This window comes from Pistacia vera, unplaced genomic scaffold, assembly GCF_008641045.1.
Source record: "Pistacia vera cultivar Batoury unplaced genomic scaffold, PisVer_v2 Contig140, whole genome shotgun sequence".
NCBI classification, from domain to species: Eukaryota; Viridiplantae; Streptophyta; class Magnoliopsida; order Sapindales; family Anacardiaceae; genus Pistacia; species Pistacia vera.
Window position 1 is genome coordinate 68,699 of NW_022195467.1, and position 24,217 is coordinate 92,915.

The 24,217-nt window shown below is 40.7% G+C and overlaps 2 protein-coding genes across 2 annotated transcripts; one reads left to right on the top strand and one right to left on the bottom strand.

Annotated features, from left to right (window-relative positions):
- Positions 1-12,002: 12,002 nt before the first annotated feature.
- On the top strand, positions 12,003-14,454 carry LOC116123105 (nitrile-specifier protein 5-like). Its single transcript, XM_031408897.1, has 2 exons — positions 12,003-12,182; positions 13,510-14,454. The coding sequence occupies exons 1-2, from the start codon at positions 12,153-12,155 to the stop codon at positions 14,452-14,454; spliced, it is 975 nt and encodes a 324-aa protein (XP_031264757.1). The 5' UTR covers positions 12,003-12,152.
- Positions 14,455-14,709: 255 nt separating this feature from the next.
- LOC116123161 (probable caffeine synthase 3) lies at positions 14,710-16,141 on the bottom strand. Its single transcript, XM_031408970.1, has 5 exons — positions 16,067-16,141; positions 15,575-15,982; positions 15,147-15,422; positions 14,940-15,069; positions 14,710-14,900 (listed from the first exon to the last, which is right to left on the bottom strand). Exons 1-5 carry the CDS (start codon positions 16,139-16,141, stop codon positions 14,710-14,712), a joined length of 1,080 nt encoding a protein of 359 aa, XP_031264830.1.
- Between the last annotated feature and the right edge of the window lie 8,076 nt (positions 16,142-24,217).

A 24,217-nucleotide genomic window follows, 5' to 3' on the forward strand; every position in this document is an offset into this window, starting at 1 on the left:
CGGAGGATTAGTTGACATGCGTACAAGCTGATTCGGACACCCCAGTGATAAAAAAAAAAAATACCATTACGACCAAAGTCAAAAAGGAGAAAGGATATACAACAATATGATAGGAAGAATTCTGTCCAGCAATTACTCAAACAAATAAAACTTGATTCCTTCTCAATACCCTTATCATCAAGGGAATGGAGTCAGAAGAATTAATTTAAGCAAAAAAAAAAAAAACTATATACATGAGTCATCCAACACTATGTCATACAATTTTTAGATAAAAAAAGGAGATGGAAAGAGTTAGGTATTTGTTAAGAAAAAAAATGTCACACAATATGGAGAAATAAAAATTAGAGAAGTAAGAACACAATCTCACAACACAAGAATTAAGTGGAAACTCCAAAATCAGAGAAAAACCACTGTTGTTGTCAAAGACAACCTAAGAAAATTTACTATGTGAAAAAAGATTACAATCACTCACACTCTCAGTAAACTTTCTCTCACCTAAAAACAAAAAGAACAATTCCACCCAAGAGAATAATTAACCCAAGAGAATTTCCCACCAAATTCTCTAACTCAAAGCTTAATATAAAACTTCTAATTTTCTTCTCCTTTGGATACTCTGCTCTTTTTCTTTTGGGATACCTAAAACCCTAACCAATGCTCCCACTTTATAACTTTCAAGAGCGAATCATAGCCACACACTTCACTTGACTAAATCTCCATCACTTATTTAAAATATTTGAGCCAACTCACTTCCTAGGCCATACTTGAGCTTTGATAATGGGTTTAATCCAACAATATTTTAATTAGCCATTATTTGCAATCTCCACAACAGTATTGTTGATGCTTGATTTTGACACCAATTACTCGCACGTGTAAAATGCTAAAATGACTTAGAAGTCACACGTGATATGAGGGGATTGAATCAAATAGGTGAAAAGCAATATTTAAAGTGATTCGGATGCTCTAAAGCGAATCCTACGTCTACTGCTATTGTATTAATAAGAGAGAGTGATCAGGTCATGTTCAACAAGCTGAGTTACAGTTTAGAGAGAGAGAGAGAGCTATTTCGGCATAAAATTAGTCAATCCCCCACAAATGAGAGGGAAGTCCTCTATTTATAGTGGGAAAATTTAAGGTAATGATTATGAAAGCTGCAAGTGGGTAGGTGCCGTGCAAATCTTTTCTTTGCGTCCCATTGATCACCTGCCCGAGGGATTTCCTTGATTAAAGCAGGGCTTTGACACGTGGGTGATCTTCAGCCGCTTACTAGTCTGGCACTCACTTGCTACACTAACAAGAGCCATGCCACTTGCGCTAGACGCTACGTGGCTGCACCTGGATGGCGCAGAACCCTTTTTGAACTCTAACTATCCTTTATTGACGAGGCTCCATGTCAACCCTACTTTTTCCGGCATAACAGAAGTCCCCCAGTTTTTAAGGTTTAAGGATCGAATCTTGAGAACTTCATAATTATGCCATGATTTGACATATCCAAATGACGCATGGTCGAGCCGACCTGGCTACAAGGAGGTCGCAGAACATTTTTTTTTTTACGAGCGACTTGAGATGATCTTCTTCCGCGAAGTCGATGACCTGGATTAGACCCTACTCAGTACCGTATCAATGCACCTTCTATCTTAATCGAGGTCTGCAACCTGATTACACTTGGCATATTTCTGCTGGAGGCAAGGAATCACATCGCTATTCGACGAAGAGTGTTCTTTTCCAACGACCTCTTCATATGTCATCCGTTGCGCTTGACAACTAATCCATTAATGAAGTATCCTTTATTCTAACAAACATGTCCTGTGCACAATAAGTGCTAGCCATGCACATTAAATGCAAGCCATGTTGAAACGTCATTCCTTATCAAGGCATTAAATGCGGATGAGAGTGCATTTAATGTGGAGGAGAGAATCGAGTTGTCGCTCGATTATTTCAATGGGGAGACGCAACGATTGAATTTCTTGAAGCGTGGCAGTTACTCTTTTCTCGCTAATTGATGACACGTGGTCGCGATCAATGGCGAGAGACGCATTCCGCCCAAATGTTGCTTGGCTTCGAGAATACCAATCATCGATTGGCTTCGGGAAGACCAATCGTCGTTTCCTCCACTATAAAACCCCAGGCTCGCCTTAAGCAATGTCATAACACTCATACTTTCAGAAAAAGCAAAAAGCTCTTCGTGAGACCGGATTTTCAATCCTTCAAGTCGGTGCGCAGTTTCCGTTAACAATAAGAAGTTCGAACCCCATAGCCAAAAAGGTAAGGAAGATCCTTCCATTGCTTTCCTTTTTCTGTTTAGTGGAGAACTTAACCAGGCGATAATGGTGAGCGTTTATGGCTAGACTTCTGTAAGGAATAGGTTTTCAAGGTACAAACCATTGGGGGTGGCCCCCAAGGGTTTTTTAGGATTTTTTGGAAGATACATTAGGGTTTTGTTCTTCCACGTCGTCGTACAAAATTCTGTACGGAGATTGAGTAATCTGTACATGTCCCCCTTTTTCAGACCGTAGAAGAGATGGACCCTACAGCAACTAGAACAAATGAGAGGACGAGCTCGCAGGCGTAGGAAGCCCAAGTAGGCCCTGCGCAAGAGATTCTGTCAGTGGTTACCTGAGATGAAATACAAAATGCAGTAGACTAATACACACTTTTGCGTAGATGTCTACCGGTATAGGTCACGTACAGCTTGGAATCCGTCAGAGGGAATGGCTGCGATCTTTGAAGCTATATTCAAATGAGGAGCACTAATTCCCTTTCATCCCTTTATTAAGTCAATCCTCGATCACTTCGAGGTCGCACCTTTATAGCCGACACCTAACACATACATGATAGTCATGGCTATGTATATCGCATGCGTCGAGTACGGTCTCGGCCAACTGACTGCAATAGAGCTCGTTTGCTCGTACTATTTAAAAAAGAGCAAGGACAAAGATTCTTACTGCCTCTCGAAGCGATCCACGATCGAGGGAGACTTTTTTAATTACCCCAGTGATGTCGGGGCATAGGAGACCAAGTTTTTCTTTTTCCATTACGATGGCATCTGCCACTTTAGGGAGTCGAGTAAGTCTTCCCTTTTTGTACTAAGCGAATTTTTTCTTTTATTTTTGGGATTTACTTTCTAACGACATTTCTTGTCTCTTCGCAGGAAACAAGTCGACCAGGTTGATGGATCTCTCTGACTTCAATCGAATAGTTGCATTCGGTAACCTGCCAGATCACTGTCGTGACATGAAACTACTCGTGACAACCGCCAATTTGAGGAAGTACGACTTCTTCAATTCTGAAGTGACTTTGGAACCCTTACTTCGTAAGTGTCCACAGTCTTTTTCAAATTTTTGCTTTTGCATGTAGCGAACTCTTTTACTAACAGTACCTGCATGCAGCAAATATGCCACCCAAAGTACAAAGGTCGTTGAGAGAGAGGGGGTTCGTTTTTCCCCAGATCGGCATCACGAAACCAATTGAGGCAGGCCCTAGTGACATCCTTACCGAAGGAGCGCAGGTGGGGGCATAGCCACCCACCAAACAACCGATAGAACCTTCTCAACCCGCGGCCGCATGCCCAAAGCAGAAGACCATGGGCCAAAATTCCAAGAAAAGAAAAGTGATGTAGCCTAAGGAATCAAAGTCTGAGATAGAGGGCTTGGGGGTGCAGCCTAGGAGGTCACAACCTTATCAGGCTTTTCGCTCAAGAAGGAGCTCGAGGCGCGTGATCGGGGTTACAATGGTCCATCCGTGTAGGAGACAAAGGGAGGTCACGGCTTCTGGGAGGAGAGAAGGCAAAGGGCTGGCTAGTGAGGTGCTCTCTGCTTTAGGAGCTGACACACCAGTGTTGGACTCTATGGGTTAACTTTCAGAGCACCTGCAGCCAGTGGTGTTCACCCTTTTGGAGTGTTAATTTGCCAAAGTGTTTGAAGAGCTTGTGGCCTCCAACCATGCGAACCTGATAATTAGGGCGGTTCAAATGCAAAGTCAAGTAAGACGGTTTGTCCTCGTCAAGGACTTTTCAATACTTTACTCTTCTCAAAGAGATAGTCTAATGCTTCCTTATTTCACTATGCAGTCTTTGCTCGCCATGCACCTGGCCTAACAAAAGGTCCAACTGGAAGCTTCTAGGGGACTCTTCGAGTTGAAGGAAGAGAACACACAGCTGAGGCGCCACTTAGTAGCTGCGAAAGAAGAGCTAACCCTGCACGTCGTTCAAACGAACTAGTATATGTCGAAGAGGAACTTTACTCTTCACACAGTGGACTTATAGAAGACCGAGCTGGAGAAAAAAGGAGAAGAGCTTAAACAGCTTCAAAGGATAGTGGCCAGGCTTACTAAAGAGGCTGGCAAGAAAGAGCTGGAGCTGCAAGCGAGCTCCGAGTGGGCCTTGCGGGCGGAGGAAGAGAAAGCTCGGTTGTGGGAAACTTCTGAGAAACAGAAGAAGGCACTCAAGGTGGACCTAGAATTATCCTAGGGGCGGGTCGCTTCATTAACCGAAGAGATGAAGCGACAAGAATTGGAAATTGAGAGGAAAGCTGTCGACTGGTTGATTTAGTCCATTTATGCCCTTCGGCCAAAGAACCCAACCATGGACCTCACCGACCTTCTAGATGACTACCAAAGGATCCTTGCCTCCATGGCGAGAGCCGATGATGAGGAGGAAGGTCTAGGGCCTCACCTAAAAGAGGATCAATCGGAGGAGTACGTCTTGGAGGACCCGGCAACTGACCAAGTGGTTGATGACCAACTTGGAGATACCGAGGTCGCACCTTCAGGGCCTAAGGACGATGACCAGTGATCGCTTCTGCCTTTATTTTTCCCACAACCTTGCTTTTGACGGCCCTTGCATGCTCTCTTGTACTTAGAAATTTATGAATAAAATGATCATTTTTTAAAATTATTTGTGAGTACTTATAATCTTTCGTACTTTACAAGCATTACATATGCGAACAGGGAGACGTCCTCTAGCTATTTGCGATATTAAATCATTTATGAGCACTTATAATTTTTTGTACTTCACAAACATTACATATGCGAATAGATAGATAAAAACAATGCGAGGAACAAAATCATTAAATTATTTGTAAGCACTTATAATTTTTCGTACTTCACAAACATTACATATGCAAACAGAAAGATAAAAACAATGCGGGGAACAAAATCATACAAAAGTGGTCTTATTTACAAAGCTCAAAAGAGTTCTTTACAAGGAAATTAAAAAGCGAGTTCGGAATTACTGATAATAAGGGTGAAAATGTTTAACATTCCAAGCTCGTGGTACTTCAGATCCGTTGAGCCTTTTGAGGTGATAAGTCCCTAGTCATATCACCTTAGCGATGCAGTATGGGCCTTCCCAGTTTGGCCCCAACACTCCCACACTCGGTTCCCTTGTACCGAGACTTCTTTTAGAACCAGGTCACTGACCTGGAAGTCTCTTCTCCTGACTTTATAGTCGAAGAATCTTTTTGCGTGCTGTTGGTAGGATGCTATCCTTAGTTTAGCCTTGTCGCGGTGTTTTTCAACTAAGTCCAGACTTGCACGCAGAAGTGCTTTATTGTCTGTTTCATTGAACAGGTCCCTCTGAAGTGAACCAGTTCCTACTTCCACTGGGATCATTTGCTTGCAGCCATATCCTAACAAGAAGGGTGTTTCTGAAGTAGAGGTTCTTGGAGTTGTCTTGTATGCCCATAGGACTTCTAGGAGGTCGTCAACCCAATTACCCTTGGCAACGCGCTTTTAGAGTATGCTTGATGGTTTTGTTGACAGCTTCAACCTGACCATTGGCTTACGGTCTTGTGACTGAGGTAATTTTTTATGGATTCTCAGCTCATTGCAAAACTGCTTGCATTCCTCGTTGTCGAACTGTTTCCCATTATTAAAGATGAGAGTATGAGGAATTCTGTAGCGGCACACTATATTTTTTAAGACGAAGTCCTTGCGCTTCTTGGTAGTGATCGCGGCCAATAGTTCAACTTTGGCCCATTTGGTGAAATAATCCATCGCGACCATTGCATACTTGACTTCTCCCTTTTTGACTGGCATGGGTCCAATGAGATCAATTCCCCACATGGAGAATGGCCAGGGGCTAGTCATTGTTATCAGCTGGTGGGAAGGAGCTCATGGTATGTTCGCGAACCGCTGGCACCTGTCACACTTTTTTACAAAGTTGAAAGTATTCTCTTGAAGTAGGGGTCAGTAGTACCCTTGACGAACAACTTTGTTAGCGAGGGATCGCATGACAGTGTGATTACCACAGATCCCTTCATGTATTTCCCTCATGATATAATCTGCTTCCTTGTCGGTTACACATCGGAGAATAGGGGCGCTAAATCCTTGCCTGTACAACTTATCTCCTATGAGTGTGTAACAAGCAGTTCTGGTTCGCAAGGTTCTTGCCTCAACCTTGTCATTGGGCAAGGTCCCATCTCGGAGATACTGAATAATTGGGGTTATCCAGGAAACTGATTCAATTGTGACCACGATCTATTCGGGCGAGCTAATACTAGGGATTTCTACTTACCGAACAGGAATACTTTATGGTGCATCTGAGTTCAGCGATGAGACTATTCTTGCCAGGGCATCCGCGATAAAATTATTGTCTCTAAGAATCTGCATGATCGTGAACTGCTTGAAAGACTTGAGTGCAACCTTAGCTTTCTTCAGATAACTGATCATGTTTTCTCCATTGGCTTGATACTCTCCCAAAATCTGATTAACAACCAGCATGGAGTTGCTGTGAATATTGATCTCGATTGACCCCATTTCTTTTGTCGACCGTAGACCAGTGAGCAGTGCTTCATACTCGACCTTGTTATTGGTAGCTTTGAACCCAAACCGAAGAATACCATGGATGCGAGTCCCCTCGGGACTAAGAAGGAGAAGACTTTCCCCGGCCCTTTTTCTGTTTGAGGATCCATCGACATAGAGGCTTCAGGTCGATAGATTCTGAATAGTTTTCTGGGTGACTTCTCTAAACTGTTGCTCAGATTCCTGAATCGGTTGGTGTGAAAACTCTGAAATGAAATCGGCAATAGCCTTCCCTTTAATGGTTGCTTTTAGTTTGTATTGTAGATCAAATTGACTTAGTTCTATCGCCCACTTGAGCAACTTACCCGAAGCCTTTGGCTTTTAGAGGACTTGCTTAAGTGGGTAGTTGGTCAATACATGGATAGTGTGGGCATGGAAATAAGGTCGCAGTTTTCTAGAGGCAACCAACAGGGCTTATCTAATCGCTCCATTTCTAGATACTACATTTCGGCGTCCAGCAGATGCCTGCTCGCGTAATATACTGGCCATTGGAGTCTGTTTTCTTCCCGAATCAGAGCTGCACTGACCGCATGCTGAGAAACAGATAGATATAGGAGAAGAATTTCTTGAGGGAGTGGCTTGGACAGGAGAAGTGGCTTTCTAAAGTGCTCTCTTATGCTCTGAAAAGTTTGTTCGCAGTCCAGAGTCCACTCAAACTTCTTGTTGGCCCTTAGTATATTGAAAAATGGCAAGTAGCGATCTGTTGCTCTTGATATGAAGCGACTAAGAGCCGTTATTCGCCCATTAAGATTCTGAACTTGTTTTCAGTTGGTCGGGCTCCTCATATCAAGGAAAGCTTGGATCTTTTAGGGGTTAATTTCTATTCCCCTCTGGTTAACCATATACCCTAAGAATTTTTCCGAGGATACTCCAAACGAACACTTCATGGGATTGAGCTTCATTTTGTACCTTCAAAGTATACCGAACATCTCAGCGAGATGTGTTATGTGGTCTGAAGCGACATACGGTTTGACCAACATGTCATCAACATAGACTTCCACTGATTTTTCGATCTGCTCGGAAAACATTCGGTTAACCAGTCGCTAGTAAGTCGACCCAACATTTTTTAGGCCAAAGGGCATAACCTTATAGCAATACAGCCATTGATTTGTAACAAAAGAGGTATGCTCTTCGTCTAGCGCGTACATCAGAATCTGGTTGTATCCCAAGTAGGCGTCCATAAAACTCAACAGCTCGTGTTCGGAGTTGGCATCGACAAGTTGGTCGATTCTCGGCAAGGGAAAGTTGTTCTTCGGACAGGCCTTGTTGAGGTCGGTAAAGTCAACGCAGGTCTGCCATTTGCTGATAGGCTTCTTTACTAAGACCGGGTTGGTAACTCAGCTCGAGTAAAGTGCCTCCCGGATGGACCCGTTCAAGAGGAGGTTATCTACCTCGACTTTTAAGGTGACATACTGCTCGGGGTCCATTGCTCTCCTCTTTTGGTGAACCGGCCTGACTGCACTATCAACATTCAAGGCATGACATACAACATTCGAGCTGATCCCGACCATGTCAGCATGAGTCCATGTGAATACGTCAACATTTTCCCTAAGGAAGCTTGTCAGGTCGTTAGCGAGCTAGGGGCTGAGATTACTCCTAATCCTCAACACTCGGGTCGGCTCGCTTTGATCGACCGATACCTCGGATAGGTCCTCGACCGACCCACTGTGAAGGCATTCCTAGATGCGAGGATCCATGTCATCCTCAACAAGCCAAGTTGTGGCTCGATCTTACTGATCGCCATTGCCTGCTTAGGGATGCCAACTGGTACTCTCTTTCCCTTGCACACCATCTACACTACCCTTACATAGCAGTCACGAGATGCACATTGAGATTCACTTACTTCCCTTATCCCTATCGGGGTGGGAAACTTCATCTTCAGATAGTATATTGAAGTGACTGCCTTGAAGTTTCGTAGTAGAGGTTGTCCCAATATGCCTTTGAAAGCGGAAAGATAGTCTACTACTAACAATTCAGTCATTTTGGTCAGCTCGTTGGTTTCTCCTAACATGACCTAGAGTAAGATCATCCCCTTGGGAATCAGATGATCGCCAGTGAAACCGTACAGAGGGATAGAGGCAGGCTTCAGATCAGCCTCGTCCGGTTTCAACTTCTCAAAGGCTTGTTGAAATAAGATATTCACGGTGCTTCCATTGTCCACCAGCATCCTGTGGATTTCGTACCAACCTATTTCAGGCGTGATGACGAGAGCATCCTCATGGGGATGATGCAATCACACCGCGTCTTTCTCGGAGAAGATGATTTCCTCCTCTCTGCGAACCTTAGCGGGTCGCGGAGTCGTGTTCATGACACTTATGGGTTCATGACGGGCTTCCCGAGCATACCTTTCCTGGGCACCTCGAGAGTTCCCCGCGGGGTGTGGTCCTATAAAGATAATCCCCACACTATATAGACCTTTGCGACCACGACACCTCTTCCCTGGTTCCTCTTGATTTTTCTCCCAAACGGGAGCTGAGTCATCAACATACTCTTTGAAGTGCCCCTGTTTAATAAGGTCCTTAATTGCTTGCTTGAGGGCCCGACACTCATCGGTGTGGTGCCCATTATCCCGATGATAACGGTAATGCTTTTTATTGTTTCTGGCTGAGAATGGATTCTTCATGGGCTCGGGCTCTCCGAGCAAACCGGCCTCCTCTAATTTATTCAGAATAACTGATACCGAGGCATTTAGAGGAGTGTATTGACTCTTGTCGTGATCGTGACGAGGAACTAGGGTATAAGATTTCTTAGGCTCGTACCGCAGCTTCTTTTCTTTTCGCTGATCATCATTAGCCCATCTGTGATCAGCCCTCCTATTCTCCCCCCAATTGGGAGCGCTGCCTGACGAACCGGGGTCATGGCAACTAAGAGCTGTCATAGAACTTTCGATCCAGAGGTACTTTTCAGTAAGGTTGTAAAAGTGAATGAGGGAAACATCATCCTCAGATTGTAGTTCCTTCTATAAGTCTGTCTGCAAGCGAACTCCCGCAACAATGAGAGTCCGGATAGACTCTTTGAGAGTATGAGCCACTTTATGGAGCTCCCTGTGGAACCTATCTATATAAGATTGGAGGGGTTCATCCCTCTCTTGCTGTATATTGCTCAGGAAACTTAGCGGTATTGAGAACTTCCTGCTCGCCTGGAAGTGTCTCAGAAATGTCGAGCTCATTTGAGGCCATGAGCTGACTGATCCTGCTGGAAGCGACCTAAACCATCGCTTGGCCTGGGCAGTAAGGGTTACTGCTAAGAAACGACATTTTGCCAAGTCAGAGACTTGGTGGAGTTCTATGAGGTCGTTGAACTCATATAAATGATCCTGTGGATCAGAATTCGCATCAAATGCTCGCATGTCGGGCATTCTGAAACTCGATAGGAGAGGGGCAACTAACACTGCCAGAGAAAAGGGGGACGCCTCTGCGACCTGCCCTTGCTCATGCTGTTGAGCCTTAAGTTGATCTAGAGCTCGCTGTAGTTCCTCAATCTGAGGCAGCGGAGCTACCTGGGGATCACTTTCCGCAATGTGGGTTCGACCCTCACGGTTACAATTAAGGAAAGACTGCAAATCGGACTCTTCCTCGCCTCGTTCGGAAGCTCCGGCCAATCTTAACACACGCTGACTAGAGTTGTGTGATTGCATCGAGTGATTCGGAGAGTCTTTTCGACCTCTACGGTGGTATGAACCGACCCGTGGGTGATGGGAATCCCCTACACGACGACCCTCGAAGTCATCATTTTGGCGATATTGGGAATCTCCCTGCCTTACACTTTTGTGGGAGTGCCCGTGCGACGTGGTGCGAGACGGCTCATACTGCAACATGTCATAGAGTTGCAATGCCATGGGTATTCTACCCGGGGTGCAATCGGTGTTCGCTAGTCCCTTGGAGCCTTTGGGTCCGTTGTGCGCCACTTGATATCCCTTTCTCTAACGTGCTGTAGTACGCGCAATATGGGCTTTCGTCCTTTTCCGTGCTTTCACGCGACCTGCAGGCGTTTTTGGCGGTGGCACCACCTCATTGGATTTGGGTGGCAAAACCTGATCCAATCAGTTTAGCCTTTGGCGGACCGTTTTAAGAGTATTATTGAACCTCTCCAAGTAACTCATGATGGTTGGGTCAAGCCACGAGCTTGAAGGAATGTCCCCCGTGATATTCTGCTGGACTGATGGCATTTCAGGAGAAGTGTCCTCCTGGATCTAGGGGATTTCTTCATTGCCATGATTGGTTCGCTCAGATTCGAAATCGCGAGCCATTTGCTGTTGTGGGACCGATTAGTTAGAGATTTTTCTGATGAAGAGTAGGTACTAAATCAAGCACTTCCTCTAGCGCCAAACTGTTGATGCTTGATTTTGACACCAACTACTCGCACGTGTAAGATGCTGAAATGACTTAGAAATCACAGGTGATATGAGGGGATTGAATCAAATAAAAGGTGAAGAGCAATATTTAAAGTGGTTCGAATACTCTACAGCGAATCCTATGTCCACGGCTATTGTATTAATAAGAGAGAGTGATCAAGTTGCGTTCAGCGAGTTAAGTTATAGTTTAGAGAGAGAGAGAGAGAGAGAGAGAGAGAGAGAGCTATTTTGGCGTAAAATTAGCTAATCCCCCACAAATGAGAGGGAAGTTCTCTATTTATAGTGGGAAAGTTCAAGGTAATGATTATGAAAGCTGCAAGTGGGTAGGTGCCGTGTAAATCCTTTCTTTGCGTCCCATTGATCACCTACCCGAGGGATTTCCTCAATTAAAACAGGGCTTTGACACGTGGGCGATCTTCAACCGCTTGCTGGCCTGGCACTCACCTACTACACTGACAAGAGTCATGCCACTTGTGCTAGGCGCGACATGGCCGCACCTGGACGACGCAGAACTCTTTCTGAACTCTTATCATTCTTTATTAACGAGGCTCCACGTCAGTCCTACTTTTTCCGGCATAACAAGTATTATATTATATAATATAATGTCCATAGCTAGTGAAGGTATTAACTCGTGATTAATGGTTTCACTATTAGCTTCCAAATACAGCTTACGTAAGAGCACCTGCACCTGCAGATCCCATGCCTTTTTCTAAATTAATTAATCTTAACAACCTTTTCCAATGACAACAGTTTAGAGAGCATATATGTAAGTTACCCAACCAGATGTCTTCTGTATGTCTTGGTACGATGAAACCTCATGCTTCAGATGATCAATGATATAATTCTATATTTCTATGTCTCTTGATCTTCCTTTTTTGTCCTCATTGACTGCTTAAGGTTCCTTTATAAATTTTAACATTCAACGGATTTTAGTTTCAAGTTGGAACTGAGTGAGTGTGTCCAGGTGGTGGTTTAGATTCGCGATCTTTTTAAAGTGATTATGGCTTCGATGCTAGGCAATTGGGTCAAGGTTTGCTTTAATATTCTTTAGCAAAACTTAACATTTTTCATTCGGTTCAATATGCTTTTAATTTAATTGCTTCTTCATCAATCCAACTAGGTGGGTGTGGTTTTAATTTTGTGTAAGGAATTCTTGTAAAAATTTCATGGAAACAGAGTATCTAATCTTTTTCTGATTTTGAACATGCAAGCTTTTTAGTTATTTAGTTTTATCATTCCTTTTAGGGAAATTTTCTAAATTTCTTGGAAACCAGGAGTTTCTGAAGAATTTTCTAATTTGTAGATTCCAGGCTTTTTCTGAATGTTGAGTTTGTTTGGTTTGATTGTGCTTTGTAAGGAATTTCTGTAAATTTCTTGGAAACCAAGAGTATGTAAATTTTAACTTGCAGGCTTTTTCAGACTGCTGAAATTGTTTGGCTTTTTCTTTATTTTGGGAATCTAGTAATTTCATGGAATCTAAAGCCTTCTCTAATCTTAACTTGCAAGCTTTCTCTTTGTTGATTTGATTATTGATCTCTTTGTTCCTTTAATCAAGCACTTAAAGTCGTAGTTGAATGGGATTTTCAAGTTAGTTTCGTTTTATGCTTTTTGTTTTCCTCTTAGCTTTAATTGTCTAGTATTAATCGACATTTCTTGGCTTTTACTTAGCTCTTTTGATAGAGATATGTTTAAAATTGGGTTTAGTCAGTAAGCAAATGTTGAAACAAGATTACAGGATAAGCTGAGGAGAAGATAAAAATGAAATATCAAATTCAAGCATATAAAACTTAGGCATCAGTGGATCTTGAAGTCAATGAAGAAATCCATGGATATTCTTTACAAATGATCTTGTTTGGTGTACTAATAAAATTACATTTACAACTTTTTCATATCACCTTTTTATATAACTCTGATGTGATAGTTTGTGATTGGTTAGTTCGTATTTAGACAAACGAGACTCATTACAAGTTGACTAATGAAAAAGTTGTTGCTCTTGTTTACATCCACTTCTTTTCTCAGTTGTTTCCCCTCAAAATGTACAATGACAGTTTCTTCTCTTGTTGGTTGTGGTGCATATTCTCATTGAAAACCATAACATTGATATTCTTTTTCTTTTTATCATTCCTTATACAATGGACAACCACCATATCAAGTCATCATGACAAAGATATTGCCTCTAATAACTTAATTACAAATTCATTGGGCCTAATCAGTTGACTTCATAGTTTATACTACATGATTCCTCTCAATCATCCACATTTATTTAGTTTGACCATTTCTGGCCTTGTTGCAATAACATTCTCAACACTCTGAGCAAACAAGTTTAGTTCAACTTAGCCTTTGTAATTTTATTTCAGCTTGACCAAAATGGAACTGGCCCTGGAGCCAGAAGCTCTCATGCCATAGCACTAGTAGGACAAAAAATCTATACCTTTGGTGGTGAGTTCACGCCACGAGTCCCGGTTGACAACAAGCTCCATATCTTTGACCTTGAAACCCTAACATGGTCTGCGGTTGATGTAACCGAGGATGCCCCTCCACCACGTGTTGGTGTCACAATGGCAGCTGTTAGAAAAACCATCTATGTATTTGGTGGTAGAGATGGTACGCATAAAGAGCTGAATGAACTCTACTCTTTTAACACATCTACGAATAAGTGGACCCTACCATCTAGCGCTGATGCTAGGCCGCCTCATCGGAGCTACCACTCAATGACTGCTGATGATCGCCATGTGTACATTTTCGGTGGTTGTGGTGTTTCTGGCCGGCTGAATGATTTATGGGCATTTAATGTTGTTGATCAAAAGTGGATCAAATATCCAACGCCAGGGGACAATTGCAAGGGTAGAGGGCGGCCTGGGTTGGCTGTGGCCCAAGGGAAAATATGGGTTGTATATGGCTTCGCCGGAGTGGAAGTGGATGATGTTCATTGCTTTGATCCAGCCCACGGACAGTGGTCCCAAGTTGAGACGAGTGGTGAAAAGCCCACGGCCCGCAGTGTATTTTCTACTGTTGGGATTGGAAAATACATAATTGTATATGGTGGAGAAATTGACCCGAGTGACTTGGGTCACATGGGAGCAGGAAAATTTTCTGGTCAACTTTATTCATTGGACACGGAGACATTAGTGTGGACACAGTGGGATGATGGGCAGGACTCGAATATTCATCCTGGACCTCGCGGCTGGTGTGCTTTTGCAGGTGGGTGTCGGGATGGCAAACAAGGGCTATTGGGATATGGTGGCAATTCTCCCAGCAATGATCGGCTTGAAGACATTTTCTTCCTCACTCCTTCCCTATAATGTATTTGATGAGTAATGGTGTTGTAATTATGATTATGAACTCTGGAGTGTTTAGTGGCAGCTTGCTTATCGAGTGTCTTGTAGAAGTTTCTTACTGTTTGTTTCGTGGATGATTGCTTTATGAACTCAACCTTTGCTTGATTTGCTCATATGTAATGTTTGAACTCATAAAAAATTATTATATTACAAACTCAAACATTTCCAAGATGATTAGAAAAACAATGATTGATAACGCAATTGGATAAAACACATAAATCATTTCTTTGTTAAGGAAATGATCACATTTGTGTGCACTCCTAGCCCCTTTTCCATGTAATCTGCAACCCTGATAGAAAGTCTCTGGAATAAATCATCCAATATGTCATTTCCAAAATGGCTCATTAGAATGGGCTCTACTACAGGTCTGAACTTCATTGCCACTTGCTTGCCTCTTGTATACTTTCCCTCTAAGCTATTTTCACCATCGTTAGACCCTGCATCCCAACTTAGCTCGAACGTTTCGAGTAGATTGATATCGTAGGATTCTTCTCTTTGAATCACATGTCTTACTTCTTCAAGAGAAGGTACATACATTGGAATATTGAATGTGTCTAATTTCAATTCTTCAACTACTCCCTACAACAGAGAGAGAAATGTATAAATAATATCTCACATGCCTCGTATACAGATATATAAGAGTAAAAGATGGATACCTCTAAGACCATTTCGTGCAATGTCTGTCCAATTAACTCCAAAAGTATAGGGCGATAATTCTTCAAAGATTCATCCTTTGATTGATTGCCCCTAAGTGTAAGGATCATACGGCCTCCAGTAATCAACTCTTGTGAACGTAACTTGAGAAATGTTGTGAAATCTTTCTCAAATTGATCCAAGTACGCCTCGTGCACACCAGGTGGACTTGTTCTTGTTGGATAAATATTCCATTTGTTCACCGGAATCGACAGTTCACTTACTAGCCCTTCAGGTACCTCATAATAATTGAAAAAATAGTCTTATTATTGGTTATATATGTGAGCTCAAATTTATCAATTAGCAAGGAAAAAACCAACTCATATGTGGGTTGATTCAATTATATCATGTCAAATTAATAATCATTTGATTAAAAAAACCTTAATTGTACCTTAGAGAGCCAGTGGAGGCTGTAAGAGGAGAAAACAAAGTGAAGGAAACGAGGAGGAAATAGTCTCCCATAGAAAGATCCGGCCACTGCAGCAATGAAACATGACAAAAACTCATTTTGATTCCCCCCTTTCTTCAGTCTCTCATAAAACCCTGGAAGTGATTTAAAAATTGTGTTGAAATCATTTCCAGGAAGATCATTGAGAAAGACGTGCAATAGAGGTGGCTTTCGGTTCAAGCTGTGACAGGTTTTGTGAAGGGCATCTAAAATTTCCCATGTAGGCAAAAGTGCGTTAGGCCCAGTAGAGCACCCCATATCTGTAAATCTGATGCAGTCTGGGAAGTTATTGCAATAGAATTCAGTCATGGTTTCTTGTAGCAGGGGCTTAGCTTTCAAGATCGCCTCTTTCTAAAAGATGATGATGCAATTGATCAGTGAATAAATAACAGAGGGCAAAAAAGAGAGAAAGGGAGAGGAATTGATCCGACTGACCTGTTGTGAAGAGTTGTTAGCATAGCTGTTATCTCCATCTCCTCCATTCATATGTAGAGCTTGCTCTAACTCCATTATTGCCTTATGTCTTAACACCTCATGCATCAAACCACCAAGTTCTAGAAAAAGCAGATCTTTGGGATCGTCGTTTGATTATTATGGAGACGTGTAAGATTAGGATGATATATAACTGTTGATTAACATACAAAGTTAAAGTTTTGATTAACGTCACGGCAGCTCCCATTAAATGAATTAATGACGTATTTCTAGCGTAGGCACTAATTGTTGTCCTTATCAGGAAAACCAATCCAGGGCCGATGTGTACTTGCAGTTGCAGATAAGCTAAACAAGATCAACAATGGGCCAAATGTAATCACACTTTTTACTCCATTTTTATTATTTTTAGTCGGCACCTTTAATAGAATATATACATTTCTTTAAGTGTCTTAAAGTTTTAAAGGAAACTACTTTAAATAAATTGACAGTTGGTAGGGATGAGGATGGCATCCAACAGAACTGTATATCAATTGACATAAAACTCTCGAACATGATTCACACAAGCACGAAGGAGTAATACCAGACAAAGCTTACAAATTAGAATTTAATGCAGTTTACACATTCGGATATGCTTCTGCCTCCATTTCTAAGTGCTCGGTTACTTTGATTGAAAATCTTTGAAACAAATCATCCATGATGGCTTTCCCAAAATGATTTACAAGAAGAGTGACTCTACTGCTGCTCTTGAGCGATCTGGAACTTGATTGCCTCCCGCGTACTTGTCTAACTCTAAGCCTTTTTTATTATCATTGTCAAAGTTTTGGACCCAACTTAGATGGAATGTTTGAAGCTAATGGATGTTAAACGATCCTTCTTTCTCAATAATATGCCTTACTTCTTCCGCAGAAGGTGCATAGAACGGCATATTGAATGAATCTAATCTTGATACTACAATCAGCCCCTGAATTTGAGTTATATATAAAATAATGTTATGATCTCAGCTGGCATGATATATAAATGATTGTTTTTGTAGAAACCATAGTTTTGTTATTATTATTAGAATACCCACATCAGAGAGATTGTTGCTTACGCTCACTAATTAGCCCGCGCTTAAAAGTTAAAGCCATGGTTTTAAAATCTAGATCGGACTGACCAGTTTGACTGGGAACCAACCCCTTCTACGGTCCGAGGACACTCTAAACTCGATTTAGCCATTGGCTCGGATTGACCTCAGTTGAACAGGCGGAACAACGTTGAGCCGCCATTTCAATTGCCATTTCAATTGTCGGGTCAAAGAACCAATCAACTCTCGCTGACTATTTTGCTATTTTCCGACAGATTTTGCATCCAAAATCACGGAAAACACCTTTGAAGCCAATTCACGCCTTTTTTGGCCTGATTTCGTCGCCCTCACCTTTGCCAAATCTGGGTTTCTTCTTCGCGATGCACGACCTTTAGCCGTCCACACCATATCGTCCACTTAGCACCGACACCATCTCACCAGCTTGCTATCTCCACTAGACAGCTCCCCTCGTTTATGGTGGGTTTGTTGTGGCAAATGGTGGTGTTTTGTGGTGGATTAGGTTTTTCGTGGAGACATGGTGGTGGTTTGTCCAGCATTGGGCTGATCTGGGGTGGATTGCAGTCGTGGAGGGTAAGGTTTCTTGGCCAGATTATAAGGGTGTGTTTACTAGATTTCAAACCTGTAGGGACTGATGTGTAATTTCTCAAGGGTATGTTTGTTAATTTTCACACTAAGGTTTCATGTTGACGTCATCCATTTGATCCACCGGTTAGACCATACAACCCAGGGACCGGCCCCTTGACCGGGTCAAGGCTCGGTCCAACTATTAAAACATTGCTTAAAACATAATTTATTCTTTTTCCTCCAAAATGATAAAGTGGTTCCATCCAATAAAGGGGACTTTAGTAAAGTAGATTTCGCTCGTCTTCCCCTTAACCAAACAATTAATTCGACTAGGGGAAAATCTAATCGAAGGGACACCTTTGATCCTTCAATTTTTATTGTATTTCGAATTTTTCATTACTTGGTGAAAATAAGAGTGTAGACTCTACTGATTTTCCGAGCCAACGTTAATTAAGGTGAAATCCTCTTTATTGCAAATATCTAAATCAAAATATAATATATAGCTACCATTATTGTAATTCTCAAGAGCCCTTTTAATTAACTAGCCAACAATCAATACCCGGACACTTGTATCCTCAATGCACACAAAAAAAGTGCGAGTTACCTCCGAAGCCAAATCATTTGCAGCCATCCCTAATCGCTCGCAAAGATTAGGGGTTGTGTTTATCATTAGCCATTTGTGAAAGGGACCATGCGGCCTCCAGTTTTCAACTCTTCCGACTGTAATTTGAGGAATAATGTAAAATCATTCTCAAATTGATCCGAGTACGCCTTGTGAACATAAACATCTTCTTCACCATCTATCTTGCACTGAGGTCGGGAAGATAATCGATGTCTTTTGTAGTTTGTACTTGGTAAAATTCAGGCTAATTGGGGTTGTCAAGTGATTTAGCTATGGAAAGTGGTGGGACAAGCTAGAGGTGACTGGTGAGGGTGGGGCTGGGAACTGGGAACTGGGGTTAGTATTTTTTTTTTTTTTTTTTTTCAAATGTTTTTATTTATTATATTACCTAATTTTTATATATACATGTGTTTTAACTTTTACTCTATTATTTCTTTTATCTTTTAATTTATTATTAAATTAAAAAAAGAGTGATGGTATTGGCCCCCACTTTTTATCTTAGTTGATCCCAATTATTATTTTCTTAATTAGAGTTTTATCCTTAATGAAAATTACTAAATAGACTTAAAAGTATTTTATGCACAATCTATTTAGAATAAATTTTCTGCTATTAATATTAATTTTCTACTTCCTTTTCTACATTATAAACCCTAACTTTATTTTGAAATAATCAAGATGAAATTATTTTGGTCAATACCATATATGCGTTTAATTTTTTGGGCTTATTTCATCATATTTTATTGTTTCTAAAAAAAAAAAACAACGCATGTGATGCCAATATGCACAATTGTTTATATGCTTGATTGATATATTAAATGAAGATTAAAAAAAAAAAAATAAGAAGAATATATATAAAACAAAGATTAAGTGTAACATTAGTAAAAATATAAAACAAAGAGTTATTTTGTAAATGGATAGGGTTTATTTAGACATTTATATATGTTTAAAATATTAATGGAGTAAATTTAGAGGTGAGTTTATTAAGATCAATTATGGACCAATAGCATTACTCTTTTAAGAATTGTAATTAAAAATTTCATAAAGTTATTCACTTATTTGTATTTTGTACAAAAGGACAAAAATGCCGTTACACCATTTAATGGAGAAAAAGGGACTGAAGTTGCTTTTCTTGGTTTTGTTGGCCGTAGTTAAAAACTTTGTCAAAGATCAGGGATGAAAATGTCATTAACTAACTCTCGCCTGCTCATTGTCAAACATGTTGCCTCTTGACTCTTGAGGAGAAACCTCTCATCGCCTGCAACTGCAACTTTAATTAATTCCCATTCACCTAATGTCTCTTACCACGTTATTCATGCAATATAAACTAGGGCTAAAATTTTTTAGGGTAGAACCAGAACCAACAGGTACTCAAGGTGCGGTTTTGATTCCTAACCAGAACTGACTTTCACAGGGTTGATTTTGATTCCAAAATTGGTGGAATCGACATTGTGCGGGTTAGCATCTGGATCTACCATTTCAAGAACCGAACCCGAACCATGGAATTGGAACTGAAACCGAGGACTAGAGATGGCAATGGACCCGATATTTTTAGATACCCAGCCCTGCCCGAAAAGGTCAGGCTTTACCCGATGTTCGCAAGCTTGGGCTTGGGCTTGGGCCTAATTTTAAGGCCCAACCTCGGGTACGGGCTAGGCTTGGGTATGTCTTCAGGCCCGACAATTTTAGTATTAATTATACTAAATTACCCTTATACTATATATTTAATTACAAGATTATCCTACATATATATACTCATTTTTCTCAAACCCTACATAGATGGATAGATGCACTTTGTGGAAAGTTATTTATATATTTGATAAGTATTATGTAACGCTCACATCAAGGTACATAGCTTATTTATGCCCTAATACCCTTAGTTGAATTTTGTTAAAGTTATCTTGAACAAGTGTGAAGAAAATTCCTTAAAACTCTATTAGGGATAAAATGGTCTTTTCACTAATAATTAGTTGAAAAAGTGGAGAGTGAAAAGAAGTAGAATAACATAGAGAAGTTAATAAAAATGAGGATATTCTTGTAATTGACTAAGGGACATAGATGAAATTTTTACAAAGTGCAAGGGTAAAATGGGAAACTACATATATTATATGTAGTAATAAGAGTTCAAGAAGAGAAACCCTAGCCACTCCACCCATAGTTCACGCCACCTTCACCCCAAATTCTCTCAAATTTCTTCACTAAATTTTCAAGGAAATTCATAGGATTTTGGCTAGATTTTGATAGATTTTCAATCCTAAGCATCCAAAGGTAAGATTCTTACATCAAGATGTGAGATTAAATTTAAAAATTTTGAATTCTTATGGTTTATATGCTTAGGGTTTAAGAGGAAGGGGAATTCTACCAAAGAGAGATTATAGTGTTGGAATTGCCCAAATTCAAGATAAGTAAATCCAACTTTAGTTTTGATTGGATAAATACTTGTGTAGAGAAATTTCTTATATGTTGTATGTGTTTTTGGATGATGAGAATTATGGATTAGAATTGAGGTTGTTTGATATGTGAATCTCATGGCTATGAGAAGTGATGATTTGTACGTGTTGAGTTGCTGAAGTTTTGGATGAATTATGGAAGAATGGATGTTGAGTGGTGGAGTTGAATTTTCGGCTAGGTTGGATGTTGGCTTTAGAGAGTTATTTGCTCCAATTTTGGTGGCTTGAGAAATATGTGGAAGTGTAACCAATTTAGGGTTTGTATGTGCATGTAAGGTGTTTGATGAAATTTCAAAGAAAGTGCATATATATGAGTATGTTAGAATATTACCTTGTTATGGAAATGTTGTTAGTAGAGAATATTAGTTCCATAATGATATCTTTATATACCATAATGCATTCTTACATTTGGGCATTTGCCTTTAGAAAGAATAGCAAAGAATGAGCATATTTACATGCGCATATATATGTATGAGAACATTGAAGAATAAAGAGAAAGAAAGAATACAAATTCATTGTAGAATCATTATCTAAAGAACATAATTAAAGAATACCTCAAACCTGAAATTTTATTTAAAGAAATATAAAAAGAGAAGAGAAGAGAATGTTGATGCGATGAGGAGCCCGTGAGTGACCGAGAAGAAGAATAACCCCACATGCACAGAAGAATTTTTACAGTCCGTAAGAAGTGCATGTGGATGAGGACTGTACCCAAGAAAGAATTTGAGAATACACTCACACAGCCAGGGTTCCAAATCCATGCCTCAACCGAGTCCGATCGGCAAAGAAAAGAGTGAAGCCGAGGCTAGCCCATCTGTAGTTATCGGTCAATTATTATTTCATTCAATTCCCCTTTATGCATTGATTGATTATGGAGCCACACATTCATTTATTACACATGGGATCTTAGAGAGATTAGGTTTGAAACCTATTATAGTGGGATAGCCTATTAAGATAGAATTGCTAGATGGTGTTAGTGTGGTAACTCAGGAGATGCTTCCAGGGGAGTCCATAGCTATCCATGGAAGGGTGTTACCGGTGGATTTGATTGTGTTTGATATGCCCGATTTTGATGTTATTTTCGGCATGGATTTCCTGAGGAGATATTGCCGAAAGAAGAAAGCAAGATTTAATCTTGATGATGGTGATAAGTTTAGTTTTGGCGAGGGCCACTAGCTTAGTATGTTAATTAGCAGTGAAAATACTAGAAAGATGTTAAGAAAATAGTGTTCTGGGTACATTGCCCATGTTGTGCAAAGCAGTGATGTCCCGCAACCAGAGATTCAGAAGGTGCCAATAGTTTGGGAGTTTCTAGATGTATTTCCGAAAGATTTGCCTAGTTTACCTCCGGAAAGAGAAGTAGAATTTAGCATTGAATTGGCACCAGGGACAGCACCAATTTCTAAAGCCCCTTATCGGATGGCCCCAGCCAAGCTTCAGGAATTGAAGAAGCAACTTCAGGAACTCTTAGCTAAGGGCTTTATTCAACCTAGCCACTCTCTTTGGGGTGCTCCAATCCTATTTGTGAAGAAGAAAGATGGATCCCTACGGATGTGTATAGATTACAGAGAGTTGAATAAGTGACAGTGAAGAATAAGTACCCGTTACCTCGCATAGATGATTTATTTGATTAGCTTAAAGGAGCAGTAGTGTTCTCAAAGATTGATTTGAGGTCAGGTTATCATCAAGTAAGAGTGGCAGAGCAAGATATTGCACATTTCGTACCAGATATGAGCATTATGAGTTTGTGGTAATGCTTTTTGGGTTAACCAATGCCCTAGCAGTCTTTATGGATTTAATGAACTGGGTGTTCAATGATTGTCTTGATCGATTTATAGTAGTGTTTATTGATGACATCCTGATTTTTTCTAAGACAAGAGAGAAGTATGAAGAACACCTAAGATTTGTGCTACAACGATTAAGAGATAAGAAACTGTTTGTCAAATTTTCTGAGTGTGAGTTTTGGCTGGATCAAGTTATCTTCCTAGGTCATACTATCTCAAAGGAAGGTGTATTAGTGGATCCTAGTAAGGTGAAGGCAATTCTCAAGTAGCAAAAGCCAAAGACAGTAAAGGAGGTTAGAAGTTTCTTGGGGCTAGCAGGCTATTATAGACGGTTTGTGGCAGGATTTGCTCAGTTGGCTAAGCCGCTTACAGCTCTTACCAAGCAGAGAACGCCCTTCATATGGTTGGATGCCTGTGAAGAAAGATTTTAGGAGTTAAAAAAAAGATTAACCACAGCTCCTATCCTAGTGTTACCACAGGAGGGTGTAGACTATGATATTTATACAGATGTCTCACTTCAGGGACTTGGTGCAGTATTGATGCAGTTGGGTAGGGTAATAGCCTATGCTTCTCGATAGTTGAAAGAGTATGAGACGAGATACCTTACACATGATTTAGAGTTGGCCGTTGTAATATTTGCACTAAAAATATGGAAGCATTACTTGTATGGAGCAAAGAGCAATATTTATATTGATCATAAGAGTTTAAAGTATTTCTTCACCGAGAGGGAGCTGAATATGAGACAAATGAGAAGGTTAGAGCTGGTAAAAGATTATGATTGTGAAATTAAGTATCAGCCTGGGAAAGCTAACGTAGTTGCTGTTGCCTTGAGTAGAAAAGCCTATTTGTCCTGACTCACAATGCAAAAAGAATTATTAGAAGAATTGTGCAGGGAATAGATTGAAGTGATACTAGGAAGGATTGTCAGGTTAGAAATTTAGCCTAATTTACTGGAACGATTAAAGAAAAGCAAATTGTCGATGAGTGGTGTCAGAAAATAAGTCGACAAGTGTTGGAAGGCGAGATATCAGAATTTCACCTTTTAGATGGTGTCCTCCATTTCCAAAATCGCATATGCATTCCCCAAGATGTTGAGTTGAAGAAAAAGATTCTTGAGGAGGCTCATACACCCCATACACTGCTCATCCTGGAGGAACTAAGATGTATCAAGATCTAAAGAAGAGTTATTGGTGGCTAGGTATGAAGAAAGATAACAGAGATTATGTAGCTAAATGTCTGGTTTGTCAACAGGTTAAAGCAAAACACCAGAGGCCATCAGGATTGCTTCAGCCACTCAGCATTCCTGAATGGAAATGGGAAAATATATCAACGGATTTCATTACAGGCCTTCCAAGAGTTCAAAAATGGTATAATGTGATACGGGTAATAGTAGACAGATTAACCAAATTAGCGCATTTCCTTCCAGTAAAGGATAATACTACAGCAGATTAGCTGGCCTAGATTTATATTAGAGAGATAGTTAGACTCCATGGAGTGCCCAAGACCATAGTATCGGATAGAGATTCCAGATTTGTTTTAGCTTTTTGGACCAGTCTATAAAGAAACTTGGGTACCAGATTAGCATTTAGTACAGCATATCACCCTCAAACAGATGACCAAACTGAAAGAGCAAATCAGGTACTTGAGGATATG

What these genes read in the sequence shown, in the direction of transcription:
- LOC116123105 (XM_031408897.1), top strand. Translation starts at nt 12,153, where the DNA reads ATGGCTTCGATGCTAGGCAATTGGGTCAAG. An exon ending in TGCTAGGCAATTGGGTCAAG is followed by an intron (nt 12,183 to 13,509) that starts GTTTGCTTTAAT and finishes ATTTTATTTCAG; the next exon opens with CTTGACCAAAATGGAACTGG.
- LOC116123161 (XM_031408970.1), bottom strand. Translation starts at nt 16,141, where the DNA reads ATGGAGTTAGAGCAAGCTCTACATATGAATGGAGGAGATGGAGATAAC. An exon ending in CTAACAACTCTTCACAACAG is followed by an intron (nt 15,983 to 16,066) that starts GTCAGTCGGATC and finishes ATCATCTTTTAG; the next exon opens with AAAGAGGCGATCTTGAAAGC. An exon ending in ACTCGAAACGTTCGAGCTAA is followed by an intron (nt 14,901 to 14,939) that starts GTTGGGATGCAG and finishes AAAATAGCTTAG; the next exon opens with AGGGAAAGTATACAAGAGGC.